Below are 17,685 nucleotides of genomic sequence, written 5' to 3'. Positions count from 1 at the left end.
TGTGCGGCCTTTCATCTGGCCCTGTTTTCAGCCTTGCCCTCTCTAGGTCTTCCGATTCCCTGGGAGTCTGTGGCTCAATTTGGCTTGCTTCCCATTGCCTTTCCTCACTGCAGGCACTGAGGGTTCAGCTCTTTCTTTCTCCATCACCACTTGTCCGACTGCTTTTCATTCCCTGGATTTGTTGATACTACTCGTCTGGTGTTGTCTCCTCTATCTCCTTGACCTTGTGAATTTATGTCTTTATTCCTTAAACTCTTTTACAAGGCATTTGGAATGGGTGGCTATAAAAGCATGTGCACAATTTCCAGTGTGTAACCAGACCTCTATCCTAATCAGCGTTAAAGAATTAATTCATAGAGAAAGATCTGAGAAGAGACCTTTACATAATTAAGCAAAATGGAGTTTATTATGCAGCCATCAGATTCTAGAGAGAAAATGTTAGAAATATAGAAATTCATCGTCTTGTAGGGTGATATTTAGAGAACTAGATTATGTATTTTTTGATTGCTAAAGTTTTGAACAAAATCAGTTCTATCAAAACAATGTGGTATGTTACTATACTTCTTCTCTAGACCTTTCTAAAAATCTCCAAATTTCTGGAGATACATTTATTGTGAACATGCTAGTTCTGGGTGAATTATTGCCTATATGTGGAACATGTTCCTAAAGCTTATTTTACCATATCTCTTTTCTATGAAAGCAATACAATTTTATTATAAAAAATACTGTAGGAAATAGAATTTCCTCTCCTCTGAATCCATCAACCAGAAAACCCTTCTCATCCTGTTATGCGTTTACACTGGGTCAAAATTTGGCTCCTTGATCCTCATGGTTGTGTCCTCATTCCTTTCCAGGACACCGGCGTTGGGAAATCAAGCATTGTGTGCCGCTTTGTCCAGGATCACTTTGACCACAACATCAGCCCAACTATTGGGTAAGTTCTGTATGTTATTTATTCTCCTTCATGGTTTTTCTTTTCAGAGACCTCGGGAGGTCTCCTTGTCTCTGTCTGAGCCTTTAGGCAGGGCATAGTTTTCATCCCAGCCAGTGAAAATCAGTCCCAGCTGTGAGACTTTGGCAGACAGAGATTCAGGGACTTCCAAGCAAAGTGCCTGGGCTTATCATCCTTCTCAATTATTGTTTTCCTTGGCCAGCCTTCCTCATGCTGCAACTGAATGCTATTTCTTTTATCCTCAAGAGCGCTGTTTTGCAAACTATGTCTGTTGTATTTCCAGATGGAAGATGATCCACAGGACAAATCCCCAAAGGTTCTGCTTTAACTTGCCTACTGAGTGTAGGAGATGCCATCTACTCACACATCACAGTTGTCCAAACAGTCTGTGGGGCAGATTCATTTACCTTTCTGGATTGATCTAAGCCTTTTGCTACTGCTCTTCTGATGATTGAGGAGGGGCGGTGGTGGGCTGTTTAGTTCTCAGAACTGGACCTTGGAATGTTGGAGGGTTTTCCTAGTTATCATCTCCTTTCTGTTGGATTCTTTGGCTGGATATGCTTTTGCAGTGCTGTTTTGCAGGTGGTTGCTTTTCGTGCTTTTAGACATCGATCCCATTATTTTTTGCCCTGAAGATATGCTCTTTGCAGAGAGCAAGCTTTTACCTCCCTTCAGAGGGAACCCCTGTAGGATTGGTCAGGACAGGGGAGATTGTTTCTGTCAGGGGAAGGTGGAGAAAATTTATGGTAGGAAATAAGCAGATCATCAAGACCAGTTGGCTAGTGGTTGGAGCTGTACAGGGGAGAGAATCCACCACATTTTATTTTTTAAAAATGGCTTAAGAAACATGTTCACAAAAATATGTGTCAAGAAATACGTAGGGTCTGAGATTTTACCCTATTTGCAAGGTAACAAGTGAACTGGTCACAGTTTCATGGATGCTGGCAGAAGACATGAGACATCTGGATCAGAGACAAAGGAAGTGCCAATACTCACAGTGTTATCATTGTATGTTGGCATACAACATACAGTGAGCTCCTTAGGGTGATGTGACAGCTCCACATGTACAGTATTTTCTTTTTTAAATAATTTTTACTGTGCTTTAAGTGAAAGTTTACAAATCAAGTCAGTCTCTCACATATACACTTATATACACCTTACTACATACTCCCATTTACTCTCCCCCTAATGAGTCAGCCCGCTCCCTCCTTCCAGTCTCTCCTTTCGCAACTGTTTTGCCAGTTTCTAACCCTCTCTACCCTCCCATCTCCCCTCCAGACAGGAGATGCAAACACAGTCTCAAGTATCCATCCACCTGATACAAGTAGCTCACTCCTCATCAGCATCTCTCTCCAACCCATTGTCCGGTCCAATCCATGTCTGATGAATTGTCTTCGGGAGTGGTTCCTATCCTGGGCCAACAGAAGGTTTGGGGACCGTGACCACTGGGATTCTTCCAGTCTCAGTGAGACCATTAAGTCTGGTCTTTTTATGAGAATTTGGGGTCTGCATCCCACTGTTCTTCTGCTCCCTCAGGGGTTCTCTGTTGTGCTCCCTGTCAGGGCAGTCATCGGTTGTGGCGGGGCACCATCTAGTTCTTCTGGTCTCAGGATGACATAAGTCTCTAGTTCATGTGGCCCCTTCTGTCTCTTGGGCTCATAGTTAACTTGTGACCTTGGTGTTCTTCATTCTCCTTTGATCCAGGTGGGTTGAGACCAATTGATGCATCTTAGATGGCCACTTGTTATCATTTAAGACCCCAGACGCCACACTTCAAAGTGGGATGCAGAATGTTTTCTTAATAGAATTTATTTTGCCAATTGACTTAGATGTGCCCTGAAGCCGTAGTCCCCAAACCCCCGCCCTTGCTCCGTTGACCTTCGAAGCATTCAGTTTATCCAGGAAACTTCTTTGCTTTTGGTCTGGTCCAGTTGAGCTGACCTTCCCTGTGTTGAGTATTGTCCTTCCCTTCACCTAAAGGAGTTCTTATCTACTATCTAATCAGTAAATAACCCTCTCCCACCCTTCCTCCCTCCTCCCCTCTCATAACCACAAAAGAATGTGTTCTTCTCATTTTAAACTATTTCTCAAGGTCTTATAATAGTGGTCTTATACAATATTTGTCCTTTTGCATCTGATGAATTTCACTCAGCATAATGCCTTCCAGGTTCCTCCATGTTATGAAATGTTTCACAGATTCATCACTGTTCTTTATTGATGCATGGTATTCCATTGTGTGGATATACCATAATTTATTTATCCATTCATCTGTTGATGGACACCTTGGTTGCTTCCAGCTTTTTGCTATTGTAAACAGTGCTGCAGTGAACATGGGTGTGTATATATCTGTTCATGTAAAGGCTCTTATTTCTCTAGGATATATTCTGAGGAGCGGAATTTCTGGGTTGTATGGTAGAAAAAAAAAAAGTTTTTTTTTTTTTTAATGGTAGTTCTATTTCTAACTTTTTAAGGAAACCCCAAATCGATTTCCAAAGTGTTTGTACCATTTTACATTCCCACCAGCAGTGTATAAGTGTTCCAATCTCTCCACAGCCTCTCCAACATTTATTATTTTGTGTTTTTTGCATTAATGCCAGCCTTGTTGGAGTGAGATGGAATCTCATTGTAGTTTTAATTTGCATTTCTCTAATGGCTAATGATTGAGAGCATTTCCTCATGTATCTGTTAGCTGCCTGAATATCTTCTTTAGTGAAGTGCGTGTTCATATCCTTTGCCCACTTTTTGATTGGGTTGTTTGTCTTTTTGTGGTTGAGTTTTAACAGAATGATATAGAGTTTAGAGATCAGGTGCTGGTAGGAGATGTCGTAGCTGAAAATTTTTTCCCAATCTGTAGGTGGTCTTTTTACTCTTTTGGTAAAGTCTTTAGATGAGCATAGGTGTTTGATTTTTAGGAGCTCCCAGTTATCTGGTTTCTCTTTGTCATTTTTACTATTGTTTTGTGTTGTGTTTATGCCTTGTATTAGGGCTCCTAACATTGTCCCTGTTTTTTCTTCCATGATCTTTATCGTTTTAGTCTTTATGTTTAGGTCTTTGATCCACTTGGAGTTAGTTTTTGTGCATGGTGTGAGGTATGGGTCCTGTTTCATTTTTTTGCAAATGGATATCCAGTTATGCCAGCACCATTTGTTAAAAAGACTATCTTTTCCCCAATTAACTGACACTGGGCCTTTGTCAAATATCAACTGCTCATATGTGGATGGATTTATATCTGGATTCTCAGTTCTGTTCCATTGGTCTATGTGCCTGTTGTTGTACCAGTACCAGGCTGTTTTGACTACTCTGGCTGTATAATATGTTGTAAAATCAGGTAGAGTGAGGCCTCCCACTTTCTTCTTCTTTTTCAGTAATTCTTTACTTATCCAGGGCTTCTTTCCCTTCCATATGAAGTTGGTGATTTGTTTCTCCATCACTTTAAAAAATGTCGTTAGAATTAGGATTGGAAGTGCATTGTATGTATAGATGGCTTTTGGTAGAATAGACATTTTTACTATGTTAATTCTTCCTATCCGTGAGCAAGGTATGTTTTTCCACTTGTGTGGGTCCCTTTTAGTTTCTTGCGCTAGTACTTTGTAGTTTTCTTTGTATAGGTCTTTTACATCTTTGGTAAGATTTATTCCTAAGTATTTTATCTTCTTAGGGGCTACTGTGAATGGTATTTATTTGGTGATTTCCTCTTCGATGTTCTTTTTGTTGAAGTAGATAAATCCAGGTGATTTTTGTATGTTTATCTTATAACTTGAGACTCTTCCAAACTCTTCTATTAGTTTCAGTAGTTTTCTGGAGGATTCCTTAGGGTTTTCTGTGTATATGATCATGTCGTCTGCAAATAGAGATAATTTTACTTCTTCCTTGCCAATCCAGATGCCCTTTATTTCTTTGTCTAGCCTAATTGCTCTGGCTAGGACCTCCAGCACAATGTTGAATAAGAGTGGTGGTAAAGGGCATCCTTGTCTGGTTCCTGTTCTCAAGGGAAATGCTTTCAGGCTCTCTCCATTTAGAATGATGTTGGCTATTGGCTTTGTATAGATGCCCTTTATTATGTTGAGGAATTTTCCTTCAATTCCTATTTCGGGGAGAGTTTTTATCATAAATGGGTGTTGGACTTTGTCAAATGCCTTTTCTGCATCAATTAATAAGATCATGTGGATTTTGTCTTTTGTTTTATTTATATGGTGGATTACATTAATGGTTTTTCTAATATTGAATCAAGCTTGCATACCTGGTATAAATCCCACTTGGTCATGGTGGATTATTTTTTTGATATGTTGTTGAATTCTATTGGCTAGAATTTTGTTGAGGATTTTTGCATCTATGTTCATGAGGGATATAGGTATGTAATTTTCTTTTTTTGTGGTGTCTTTACCTGGTTTTGGTATCAGGGATATGGTGGCTTCATAGAATGAGTTAGGTAGTATTCCATCGTTTTATATACTTTGAAATACCTTTCGTAGTAGTGGTGTTAACTCTTCTCTGGAAATTTGGTAGAACTGTGCAGTGAAGCCATCCGGGCCAGGGCTTTCTTTTTCTTGGGAGTTTTTTGATTACCTTTTTCAATCTTTTTTTTGTTATGGGTCTATTTATTTGTTCTACTTCTGATTGTGTTAGTTTAGGTAAAAAGGTAGGTAGTGTTTTTTCTAGAAATTCATCCATTTCTTCCAGGTTTGCAAATTTGTTAGAGTACAGTTTTTAATAATAATCTGATATGATTCTTTTAATTGCAGTTGGGTCTGTTGTGATATGGCCCATCTCATTTCTTATTTGGGTTATTTGTTTCCTTTGCTGTATTTCTTTAGTCAGCCTGGCCAATGGTTTATCAATTTTGTTAATTTTTTCAAAGAACCAGCTTTTGGCTTTGTTAACTCTTTTAATTGTTTTTCTGTTGTCTAATTCATTTAGTTCAGGTCTAATTTTTATTATTTGTTTTCTTCTGATGCGTGATGGATTCCTTTGTTGCTCGCTTTCTTTTTGGTCAAGTTGTAGGGACAGTTCTCTGATTTTGACTCTTTCTTCTTTATGTGTGTGTGCATTTACCGATATAAATTTACCTGTCCCAGAGGTTTTGATAGAAAGTGTTTTCATTCTTGTTGCAGTCTATGAATTTCTTTATTCTGTCCTTAATGTCTTATGTAACCCAGTCTTTTTTGAGCAGCTTATTGTTCAGTTTCCAAGTATTTCATTTCTTTTCCCTGATTTTTCTGTTATTGATTTCTCCTTTTATGGCCTTGTGGTCTGAGAAGATGCTTTGTAATATTTCGATGTTTTGGATTCTGCAAAGGTTTGTTTTATGACCTAATATGTGATCTATTCTAAAGAATGTTCCATGTGCACTAGAAAAAAAAGTATGCTTTGCAGCTCTTGGGTGGAGTGTTCTGTATAAGTCTATGAGGCCAAGTTGATTGATTGTAGCAATTAGGTCTTCCGTGTCTCCATTGAGCTTCTTACTGGAAGTCCTATCCTTCTCCGAAAGTGGGGTGTTGAAGTCTCCTAGTATAATTGTGGAGGTGTCTATCTCACTTTTCAGTTCTGTTAAAGTTTGTTTTATGTATCTTGCAGCCCTGTCATTGGGTGTGTAAATATTTAATATGGTTATGTCTTCCTGGTCAATTGTCCCTTTAATCATTATGTAGTGTCCTTCTTTATCCTTTGTGGTGGATTTCACTTTAAAGTCTATTTTGTCAGAAATTAATATTGCTACTCCTGCTCTTTTTTGATTTTTGTTTGCTTGATATATTTTTTTCCATCCTTTGGGTTTTAGTTTGTTTGTGTCTCTACTTCTAAGGTGTGTCTCTTGTAGGCAGCGTATAGACGGATTGTGTTTCTTTATCCAGTCTGAGACTCTCTGTCTCTTTATTGGTGCATTTAGTCCACTTACATTCAGCGTAATTACAGATAAGTATGAGTTTAGTGCTGTCATTTTGATGCCTTTTTGTGTGTGTTGTTGACAGTTTCATTTTTCCACTTACTTTTTTGTGCTGAGACGTTTTTCTTTGTAAATTATGTGTTCCTCATTTTCATAGTAGTTGAATTTATGTTTGCTGAGTAGTTATGTTTTTCTTGGTTTTCATTTTGAATTATGGAATCGTTAGACCTCTTTGTGGTTACCTTAATATTTACCCCTATTTTTCTAAGTAAAGACCGAACTTGTATCGTCCTATATCGCCTTGTTTTCCTCTCTATGTGGAAGATCTATGCCTCCTGTATTTAGTCCCTCGTTTTGATTATTGTGAGCTTTTACACATGACTTCAATGATTCCCTGTTTTGAGCATTTTTTTCTTTTTAAAATTAATCTTAATTTGTTTTTGTGATTTCCCTATTTGAGTTGTTATGTTGGTATCTGATATTATTGATTTTCTATTTTTTTTTTTTAACGAAAGAATTTCCTTTAGTAATTATTGTAGCTTTGGTTTGGTTTTTGCAAATTCTTTAAGCTTGTGTTTATCTATAAATGTTTTAGTTTCACCTTTATATTTGAGAGAGAGTTTTGCTGGATATATGATCCTTGATTGGGAGCTTTTCTCCTTCAGTGCTCTCAATATACGTCATCCCATTGCCTTCTTGCCTGCGTGGTTTCTGCTGAGTAGTCTGAACTTACTTTTATTTATTCTCCTTTGTACGAGACTTTTCTTTTACCTCTGGCTGCTTTAAAAATTTTCTCTTTATCTTTGGTTTTGGCAAGTTTGATGATAATATGCCTTGGTGATTTTCTTTTTGGCTCAATCTTATATGGGTTTTGATGAGCATCTTGGATAGATATCCTTTCGTCTTTCATGGTGCCAGAGAAGTTTTCTGCCAACAGATCTTCAACTATTTTCTCTGTATTTTCTGTTATCCCTTCCTGTTCTGGAACTCGAATCACACGCAAGTTATTCTTCTTGATAGAGTCCCACATGATTCTTAGGGTTTCTTTATTTTTTTTAATTCTTTTATCTGATTTTTCTTCAACTATATTGGTGTTAATTGCCTTATCCTCCATCTCCCCTACTCTGCATTCCGATTGCTCGATTCTGCTCCTCTGACTGCCTATTGACTTGTCTAATTCTGTAATTTTACTGTTAATCTTTTGGATTTCTGAATGCTGTCTCTCTATGGATTCTTGCAGCTTATTAATTTTTCCACTATGTTCTTGAGTAATCTTTTTGATTTCTTCAGCTGCTTTATCAGTGTGTTCCTTGGCTTTTTCTGTAGATTGCCTTATTTCATTTTTGAGGTCATCCCTGATGTCTTGAAGCGTTCTGTATATTAGTTTTTTATATTCTGTATCTGGCAATTCCAGGATTGTATCTTCATTTGGGAAAGGTTTTGAGCCTTTAATTTGGGAATTTGTAGAAGCAATCATGGTCTGCTTCTTTATGTGGTTTGATATTGACTGCTGTCTCCGAGCCATGTATAAGATATTGTAATGATTTATTTTATATTTGCTCGCTGAGTCTTATCTTGTTTTGTTTTCTTTCAATATGTGCAGTTGGGCTACTAGATTGCAGTGTCTTGATTGTTGTAGCCTTTGAATCACTTATGTCTTATTACCAGCTGGTTTGGGCTGTTACCAGATACATGAGCCTAAGCGTTCATTCACTATTCTTGAGTAGAATCAGCTTAGCTGTTCTGATTTTCGGTCACCAAGTGTGTGGTGTAGACTGTCACCTATTAAGTTAGAGGAGTAGTGGTGATAGTTGTGTGCACTAGATTCTAGTAGCAGCAGGGAATCACACTCCAGGGGGGCGGGTAGGATGCTGACAGCCTTCCCCCACGTGCCAGTGAGGTAGGTGTGTCTCTATTCCTAAAGCACTTTGGTGGGTGGGCTCTGCAGCTGTACCTTAGGCACCCAATGGATGTACCTCTAAAGACTGGTAGGTGTCAGTATCCTCAGACCCCTTTGGCAGGTTGCTAGGTGGTTTGGGTGGAGCTCCAGCCCTCAGTTCCCAGTTGTGGATCAGTGAGGGCTCTGTTTAATAGGTAGAGATATCAGACCTGGAAAACTTGTCTTTCCAGTGATCTGCTGAAGCAATTACAGTCAGATCTGTATCAGAATTGCCTTTGCATTATAATAGCCACTTTGTTCCCTGTAGGGATGAAAGCCCAAGACTGGATCTCATATGCTTGGCTGGAGATTGTTCTGTATTTTTATTCCAATTCAGGGAAGTCAGGGAAGGATTTTTTGTTTTTAGTAGCTGCTTCTCTTAGGCTAGGAGAATGGGTTCAGAAAAGAAAAGAAACAAACAAACTAGAGCACTTCACTCCCTGGCCCAGGAAATTCTAATGTTAATGAAGCCGCCTGGGGCAGGGAGGGGAGGGATCAGATAGATAGGAGCCAGTAGCACCCAGGAATATAGACAAAGTTACTTATCCTGCTTGGTGATGACTGTTTTATCTGAGATTCCCGAGGGGCGTGTATAGGCTGTGTGCGCTGGCTGGGTAGAGATTGCCCCCGAGGGTCAGGGCTGCATCCAGTGCTTGTACAGGCTCAGAAGCCGTGGTCAGCTCCTCTGCTCCCAGTCCAAAGCCCAGCACCAAGGTTCCCCTGCTGGGACGCCGCACTCCAGGCTCCAAAACCAGTCGCTGCCTCCCGCTGACTTCTCCTCCTGTCAGTCGCGTCGTTGCGCTGCCTGCATGTGTTGGCTGGGGTTCCCCGAGGTCACTTCGGGGGCTAGGGCTGCGTCCTGTGTTTCCGCCATCTCAGGGAGCTGTGCTCAGCTCCCCGTGCCCAGTCCAAGCCCAGCACCAAGGTTTTCTGACTGGGACACTGGCTCCAGGCTTCGAAAACAGTCGCTACTTCCCCGTGGTTGGTCATTCTCTGGTTAGCTGCGTCAATGTGCAGCCTGTTTGCACTGGCTGAGTCTCTACCGAGGTTACCCCAGGGGGTTAGGGGTTAGGGGTTAGGGCTGTGTCCTGTGACTTCCCCATCTCAGCAAACCTCAATCAGGCCCTCCACTCGGTACCAGGGAACCGTGAGGGCTCAAGACTGTGGAGTGGGATGCTGGTTCCAGAGACTGTCGGTGCTTCAGGGTGCAGCTTTTCGCTCCCCTGTCACTCAGGTCAACTCTTTAGATCTGTGTCTGATGGTTAGGATTCGCAGATTGTCATGTATGTGATCAATTCACTTGTTTTTCCAAGTCTTTGTTGCAAGAGGGATCTGCAGTAGCTTCTACCTAGTCAACCATCTTGGCCCTGTCTCACATGCACGGTATTTTTATGCAAACAACTCAGGCCTTTTATGTTTGTTTGCCAAATGCTCCCCACTCCTGCCCCCCTGCCCCATGAGGTATTTTCATAAGCATGCTATGATAATTTTTTTTTACAGCAATATGTGAGAAAAAAAATATTGGCATAGTGGTGCTTCTGAAAATACCTTGCAGAAGGAGGGGTTGGTTGGCAAACAAAAGTAGAAGGCACAGGTTATTTACATTAAATACGATAATGGGTTGCGTTAAAAGGAGAGGAGCCCCGAGCTCAGGCAACTGGAGTCTTTTCTGCTGGACAATATGCATGTCAGTCTTTGTTCCAGCGGGATACCCTGTCCCTGTCGTCCAAGGCTGTTCCCTAAACAAACATCCTGAAAAAGATGGTCTGAAGAAAAGCTGCAAGTGCCTCTGCTTGCAAGATGCACATAACACAAGAGACCAGTGGAGAGTTGTCTCCGAATATGTGCGCTCCGTATGTTAGTACAATTTTTATAGAGGAAATTCTTTTCACTCTTCTCTGTAATATAATTTTTTTCTCCTTATTTTTTTGCTTTGTATTTTTTGATAATAAAAGTAAACGCTGTAAGAATGATTAACTCTGAAGGATGGTTCTAGAAGATTTAGAAAAGACTTTCACCTACTTTTTAAACTTTTGAAAAAATTTTTATGACCAAATTGTATTCCTATTGTAACAATTAAAAAAAGAAATACCATGATAAATACATTGAAGTGTTCAACATTAGGAGAAATTATTTCTAATAGGCATATTTTGGCCACAATTTCTTGGTCAGAGCAAGTTTCCAGAGTTCAGGGAGGGAAATAAACCCCACCCTTGGTGGGGGGGGCGGTATGCACACACAGGAGGAGCTGGGCAGTTGGCAGCCATCTTTGGAGAGAACCAGTCAAGCACTGTTGACAGTATTTGGTCTAGTAAATGCATTTTGGTGGTTTTGGAATTTAAAAAATATACGTATTGGGTCTTTTTTAAAAAATTGATTTTATGCTCATGAGAAAACTCAGAGCAATACAGAAATATATAAGGTAAGAAATGAAATCAGAGGGTTTTACTAGCTCTCCAATCCCATATTCTTCAACTTATGTAATAACTAGTATTTGGAGTGGAAAGAGCATATTTAATGTATTTGTTGAGCCAAGGTCTGAGGTCACCAAGAAAGACACAGCTTACACAAGGCATTGGTTGGAACAATGCTTAACTCACGTAAAGAAGAGAGAGAACAAAGCCAACTTCAGTGGCGGATGTTGATTTGCCAGGGTCAGCAGGTCTCACTCCACAGCCAGTGCAGGGCTCTTTGGTGCAGCAATGAAGGGATACTGTTCCTTCCCCATCGGAAACAAATACAGAAGGGGGGTCGGCTAAGTGCCGTATGATGCGCATGCATAAGGAGAGCAGAGAAATTGTTAACTGTGGACCCAGAACGGGGCAGTTTCCCTGATAAGGAGAAGAAACTGGGAGAGAGACAGAGACTTTCTGTCTTCATTATCAGGGAATGCTCCTGGTCCAAGGTGTGCGATTATCAGGGAATGCTCCTGGTCCGAGGTGTGCGATTATCAGGGAATGCTTCTGGTCCAAGGTGTGCGATTATCAGGGAGTGCTCCTGGTCCAAGACGTGTGATTAGGCGGTCCAGGTGAGTCACAGGGGCCTCACAGAATACCCTTCCAACTGTATTTGTTATAACTAGCTTCTGTGTATATGCAGATATGCAAATGATTTCTGTCATGCTGTATATAACATGGTACAGCATACATTTCCAGTCCACATAGATCTTCCTTATTCTTTTCATGATTATCTGTGCATTTCCTTGACAGAGTCAAGATAAAAGGCTAATTTTTCTAATTCTTAAAAAATGAAATTTTTATTTTATAAGTTTATAAAAATAGGAATCATACTATATGCATTGTTTTGTATCCTATATTTTCCACTTAATATATTTGAATATTTTATCATATACTCTCAATCAACAGGACAAAATAATATTTTTCCTGATTATAAAAGTATTATGTACTCATCATAAAGAGGTTGAAAAGTGAAGAAAACCACAAAAAAAATAAAATTATACAATAAAAAATTACCCATTATCTGCCTCCCAGAGGTAACTACTGTAAACATTTAGTGTATTTTCTTTCATACTTTTTCCTCTGTGTATAAAATATACAGATTTATAATTCAGGTGACACAGTATACATAATTTGGTATCTTTTTATTATTATTCAGCATTATGTTGTGAATTTCAATCTATTAAATGGTCTTTTTATTTTTTTAATTTTTATTTTGCTTTAAGTGAAAGTTTACAAATCAAGTCAGTCTCTCATACAAAAATTTATATGCACTTTGCTTTATACACCTAATTGCTCTCCCCTCAACGAGACAGCACACTCCTTCCCTCCACTGTCTCTTTTCGTGTTCATTCCAGCTTCTGACCCCCTCTATCCTTTCATCTCCCCTCCAGATGGGACGTGCCAACATAGTCTCATGTGTATACTTCATCCAAGAAGCTCATTCTTACTAACATCATTTTCTATCCCATTGTCCCGTCCAATCCCTGTCTGAAGAGTTGGCTTTGGGAATGGTTCCTGTCTTGGGCTAACAGAAGGCCTGGGGACCATAAGCACTGGGATCCTTCCAGTCTCAGTCAGACCATTAAGTCTGGTCTTTTTACAAGAACTTGGGATCTGCATCCCACTGCTCTCCTGGTCCCTCAAGGGTTCTCTGTTGTGTTCCCTGTCAGGGCAGTCATTGGTTGTAGCAGGGCACCATGTAGTTCTTCTGGTCTCAGGCTGATGTAGTTTCTAGATATGTGGCCCTTTCTGTCTCTCGGCCTCATAATTACCTTGAGTCTTTGGTGTTCTTCATTCTCCTTTGCTCTAGGGGGGTTGAGACCCATTGATGCATCTTAGATGGCTACTTGCTAGCATTTAAAACCCCAGAAGCCACTCTCCAAACTGGGATGCAGAATGTTTTCTTAATAGATTTTATTATGCCAATTGACTTAGATGTCCCCTGAGACCGTGCTCCCCAAACCCCTGCCCGTGCTATGCTGGCCTTTGAAGCATTCAGTTTATTCAGGAAACCTCTTTCCTTTTGGTTGAGTCCAGTTGTGCTGACCTCTCCTATATTATGTGTTGTCTTTCCCGTCACCTAAAGTACTTATCTACTATCTAATTAGTGAAAACCCCTCTCACTGCTCCCCTCCCTCCCCGCCTTGTAACCATCAAAGGATACATTCTTCCCTGTTTAAACTATTTCTCGAGTTCTTACAATAGTGGTCTTATACAATATTTGTCCTTTTGCAACTAATTTCACTCAGGATAATGCCTTCTATATTCCTTCATGTTATGAAATGTTTCACAGATTCATCACTGTTCTTTATTGATGCGCAGTATTCCACTGTGTGAATATACAATAATTTATTTATCCATTTATCCGTTGATGGGCATCTTGGTTGCTTCCATCTTTTTGCTATTGTAAACAGTGCTGCAAGGAACATAGGTGTGCATATATCTGTTCATGTAAAGGCTCTTATTTCTCTAGGATATATTCCAAGGAGTGGGATTGCTGGATCATATGGTAGTTCTATTTCTAGCTGTTTAGGGAAGCGCCAAATCGACTTCCAAAGTGGTTCTATCATTTTACATTCCCACCAGCAGTGTATAAGTGTTCCAGTCTCTCCACAGCCTCTCCAACATTTATTGTTTTGTTTTTTGGATTAATGCCAGACTTCTTGGAGTGAGATGAAATCTCATTGTAGTTCTGATTTGCATTTCTGTAATGGCTAATGATCCTGAGCATCTCCTCATGTATCTGTTAGGTACCTGAATGTCTTCTCTAGTGAAGTGTCTGTTCATATCTTTTGCCCATTTGTTAATTAGGTTATTTGTCTTTTTGCAGTTGAGTCTTTGCAGTATCGTGTAGATTTTAGAGTTCAGGTGGTGATTGGAAATGTCATAGCTAAAAACTTTTTGCAGTATCGTGTAGATTTTAGAGTTCAGGTGGTGATTGGAAATGTCATAGCTAAAAACTTTTTCCCAGTCTGTATGTAATCTTTTTACTCTTTTGGTGAAGTCTTTGGATGTGCATAGGTGTTTCATTTTTAGGAACTCCCAGTTATCTAGTTTCTCTTCTGGTGTTTGTGCATCGTTAGTAATGTTCTGTATACTGTTTATACCATGTATCAGGGCTCCTAACATTGTCTTTTTTTTTCTTCCATAATCTTTATTGTCTTAGATTTGTATTTAGGTCTTTGATCCATTTTGAGTTAGTTTTTTTGCATGGTGTGAAGTATGGGTCTTGTTTAATTTTTCTTGTGGATGGATATCAAGTTATGCCAGCACCGTTTGTTAAAAAGACTGTCTTTCCCCCATTCAACTGATTTTGGGCCATTGTGAAATATCAACTGGCTCGTATGTGGATGGATTTATGTCTGGATTCTCAATTCTGTTCCATTGGTCTGTGTATCTGTTGTATCAGTACCAGCCTGTTTTCACTACCATGGCGGTATAATAGGTTCTAAAATCAGGTAGAGTGAGGCCTCCCACTTTGTTCTTCTTTCTCAATAATGCTTTACTTCTCCGGGGCCTCTTTCCCTTCCATATGAAGTTAGTGATTTGTTTCTCCATCTCATTAAAAAATGTCCTTGGAATTTGTATCAGAATTGTATTGTATCTATAGATCTCTTTTGGTGGATTAAACATTTTTACACTGTGAAGTCTTCCTATCTATGAGCTAGGTATGTTTTTCCACTTATGTAGGTCTGTTTTGGTTTCTTGCAGGAGTGTTTTGTAGTTTTCTTTGTATAAGTCTTTTACATCTCTCGTAAGATTTATTCTTAAGTATTTTATCTTCTTGGGGGCTACTGTAAATAGTATTGATTTGGTGATTTCTTCTTTGATGTTCTTTTTGTTGGTGTAGAGGAATCCAAACGATTTTTGTATGCTTATTTTGTATTCTGACACTCTGCTGAACTCTTCTATTAGTTTCAGTAGTTTTCTTGAGGATTCCATAGGGTTTTTCTGTGTATAAGATCGTGTCATCTGCAAGTAGAGATGCTTTTACCCCTTCCTTGCCAAAGTGGCTGCCCTTTATTTCTTTATCTATCCTAATTGCTCTGGCTAGGACCTCCAGCACAATGCTGAATAAGAGTGGTGATAAAGGGCATCTTTGTCTGGTTCCTGATCTAAAGGGGAATGCTTTCAGGCTGTCTCCATTTAGGGTGATGTTGGCTATTGGCTTTGTATAAATGCCCTTTATTATGTTGAGGAATTTTCCTTCTATTCCTGTTTTGCTGAGAGTTTGTGTCATGAACGGGTGTTGAACTTTGCCAAATGCCTTTTCTGTATCAGTTGATAAAATCATGTGATTCTTGTCTTTTGTTTTATTTATGTGATGGATTACATTAATTGTTTTTTTTTTAATGTTGAACCATCCCTGCACACCTGGTATGAATCCCACTTGGTCATGGTGAATTATTTTTTTGATGGGCTGTTGAATTCTATTGACTAGAATTTGTTGAGGATTTTTGCATCTAAGTTCATGAGGGATATAGGTGTGTAATTTTCTTTTTTTGTGCTGTCCTTACCTGGTTTTGGTCAGGGATATGGTGGCTTAATAGAATGGGTTTGGTAGTATTCCGTCCTTTTCTATGCTCCGAAATACCTTTATTAATAGTGGTGTTAACTCTTTTCTGGAAGTTCGGCAGAACTCTGCAGTGAAGCCATCTTGCCCAGGGCTTTTTTTTTGTTGTTGTTGGGAGTTTTTTGATTACCTTTTCAATCTCTTCTTTTGTTATGGGTCTATTTAGTTGTTGTACCTATGTTTTTGTTAGTTTTGGTAGGTAGTATATTTCTAGGAATTCATCTATTTCGTCTAGATTTTCAAATTTGTTAGACTACAATTTTTCATAGTAATCTGGTATGATTCTTTTAATTTCAGTTGGGTCTGTTGTAATATCGCCAATCTCATTTCTTATTTGGGTTATTTGCTTCCTCTACTGTTTTTCTTTTGTCGTTTTGGCTAATGGTTTATCAATTTTGTTAATTTTTTCAAAGAACCAGCTTTTGGTCTTATTAACTCCTTGAATTGTTTTTTTGTTTTCTATTTCATTTAATTCTGCTCTAATTTTTGTTATTTGCTTTCTTGAGGTGCTTGAGGATTTCTTTTGTTGCTCTCTTTCTATTGGTTCAAGTTGTAGGGATAATTCTTTGATTTTGGCCCTTTCTTCTTTTTGGATGTGTGCATTTATTGATATAAATTGACCTCTGAGCACTGCTTTCGCTGTGTCCCAAAGTTTCTGATAGGAAATGTTTTCATTCTCATTGGGTTCTATGAATTTCTTTAATGTCTTCTATAATCCTGTCTCTTTTGAGCAAGGTATTGTTCAGCTTCCAAGTATTTGATTTCTTTTCTCTGCTTTTTCTGTAATTGATTTCTACTTTTATTTCCTTGTGGTCAGAGAAGACACTTTGTAATATTTCAGTGTTTCGTTTTCTGCTAAGTCTTGTTTTATGACCTAATATGTAGTCTATTCTAGAGAATGTTCCATGTGCACTAGAAAAGAAAGTATATTTGACTGCTGTTGAGTGTGCTGTGTATGTCTGTAAATTCGGCTTGGTTGATTGTGGCATTTAGATCTTCTTTGTCTTTATTGAGCTTCTTTCTGGATGTCCTGTCCTTCACCTGAAGTGTTGTGTTTTTGTCTCGTTCTGTAATCGTGGAGCTGTCTTTCTCGCTTTTCAATGCTGTTAGAGTTTGTTTTATGTATCTTGTAGCCCTGTCATTGGGTTCATGAATATTTCATACGGTTATATCCTCGTGGTATATTGTCCATTTAATCATTATATAGTGTCCTTCCTTATCCTTTGTCGTGGATTTAACTTTAAGATCTTTTTTGTCAAAAATTAATATTGCCGCTCCTGGTCTTTTTTGATTGTTGTTTCCTTGATATATTTTTTTCCATCCTTTGAGTTTTAGTTTGTTTGTGTCTCTAAGTCTAAGGTGTGTCTCTTGTAGGCAGCATATAGACGGATCTTGTTTTTTAATCCATTCTGCCACTCTCTCTTTATTGGTGCATTTAATCCATGTACATTCAGCATAATTATGGATAGGTATGAATTTAGTGCTGTCATTTTGGTATCTTTTTTGTGTGTTGTTGACAGTTTCTTTTTCCCACTTAATTTTTTGTGCTAATTAGTTTATATATATTTTCTTTTCCTCATATTCTTTGTTGTTGATTTTTTTTTCTGTTGAGTCCCTATTTTGTTCTTGCATTTTATTTTGATGTGTAGGATAGTTTGTCTCCTTTGTGGTTACCTTACTATTTACTCCTGTTTTTCTGAATTTAAACATAACTTTTATTTCTTTGTATCACCTTGTCTTCCTCTCCATCTGAAAGATCTATGACTACATTTTTTAGTCCCTCTTGATTGTTTTAATATTGTCTTCTTTTACATAGTAACGTCGCTGTTTCCCTGTTTTGAGCATTTTTTTTCCTTGACTTATTTTTGTGATTTCCATGTC

General features: G+C 38.8%; 1 protein-coding gene across 1 annotated transcript in view; it reads left to right on the top strand.

Annotated features, from left to right (window-relative positions):
- RAB31 (RAB31, member RAS oncogene family) overlaps positions 1 to 17,685 on the top strand; it is a 266,550-nt gene that overhangs the window by 106,061 nt on the left and 142,804 nt on the right. The window contains exon 2 of the mRNA XM_049900176.1: positions 855 to 934. Coding sequence (XP_049756133.1) covers positions 855 to 934 — 80 coding nt within the window. The remainder of the gene's footprint in view (positions 1 to 854; positions 935 to 17,685) is intronic.

Source organism: Elephas maximus, chromosome 11, assembly GCF_024166365.1.
Source record: "Elephas maximus indicus isolate mEleMax1 chromosome 11, mEleMax1 primary haplotype, whole genome shotgun sequence".
NCBI classification, from domain to species: domain Eukaryota; kingdom Metazoa; phylum Chordata; class Mammalia; order Proboscidea; family Elephantidae; genus Elephas; species Elephas maximus.
Note: the sequence above shows the minus strand (reverse complement) of the source record. Positions and strands in the feature narration are given on the sequence as shown.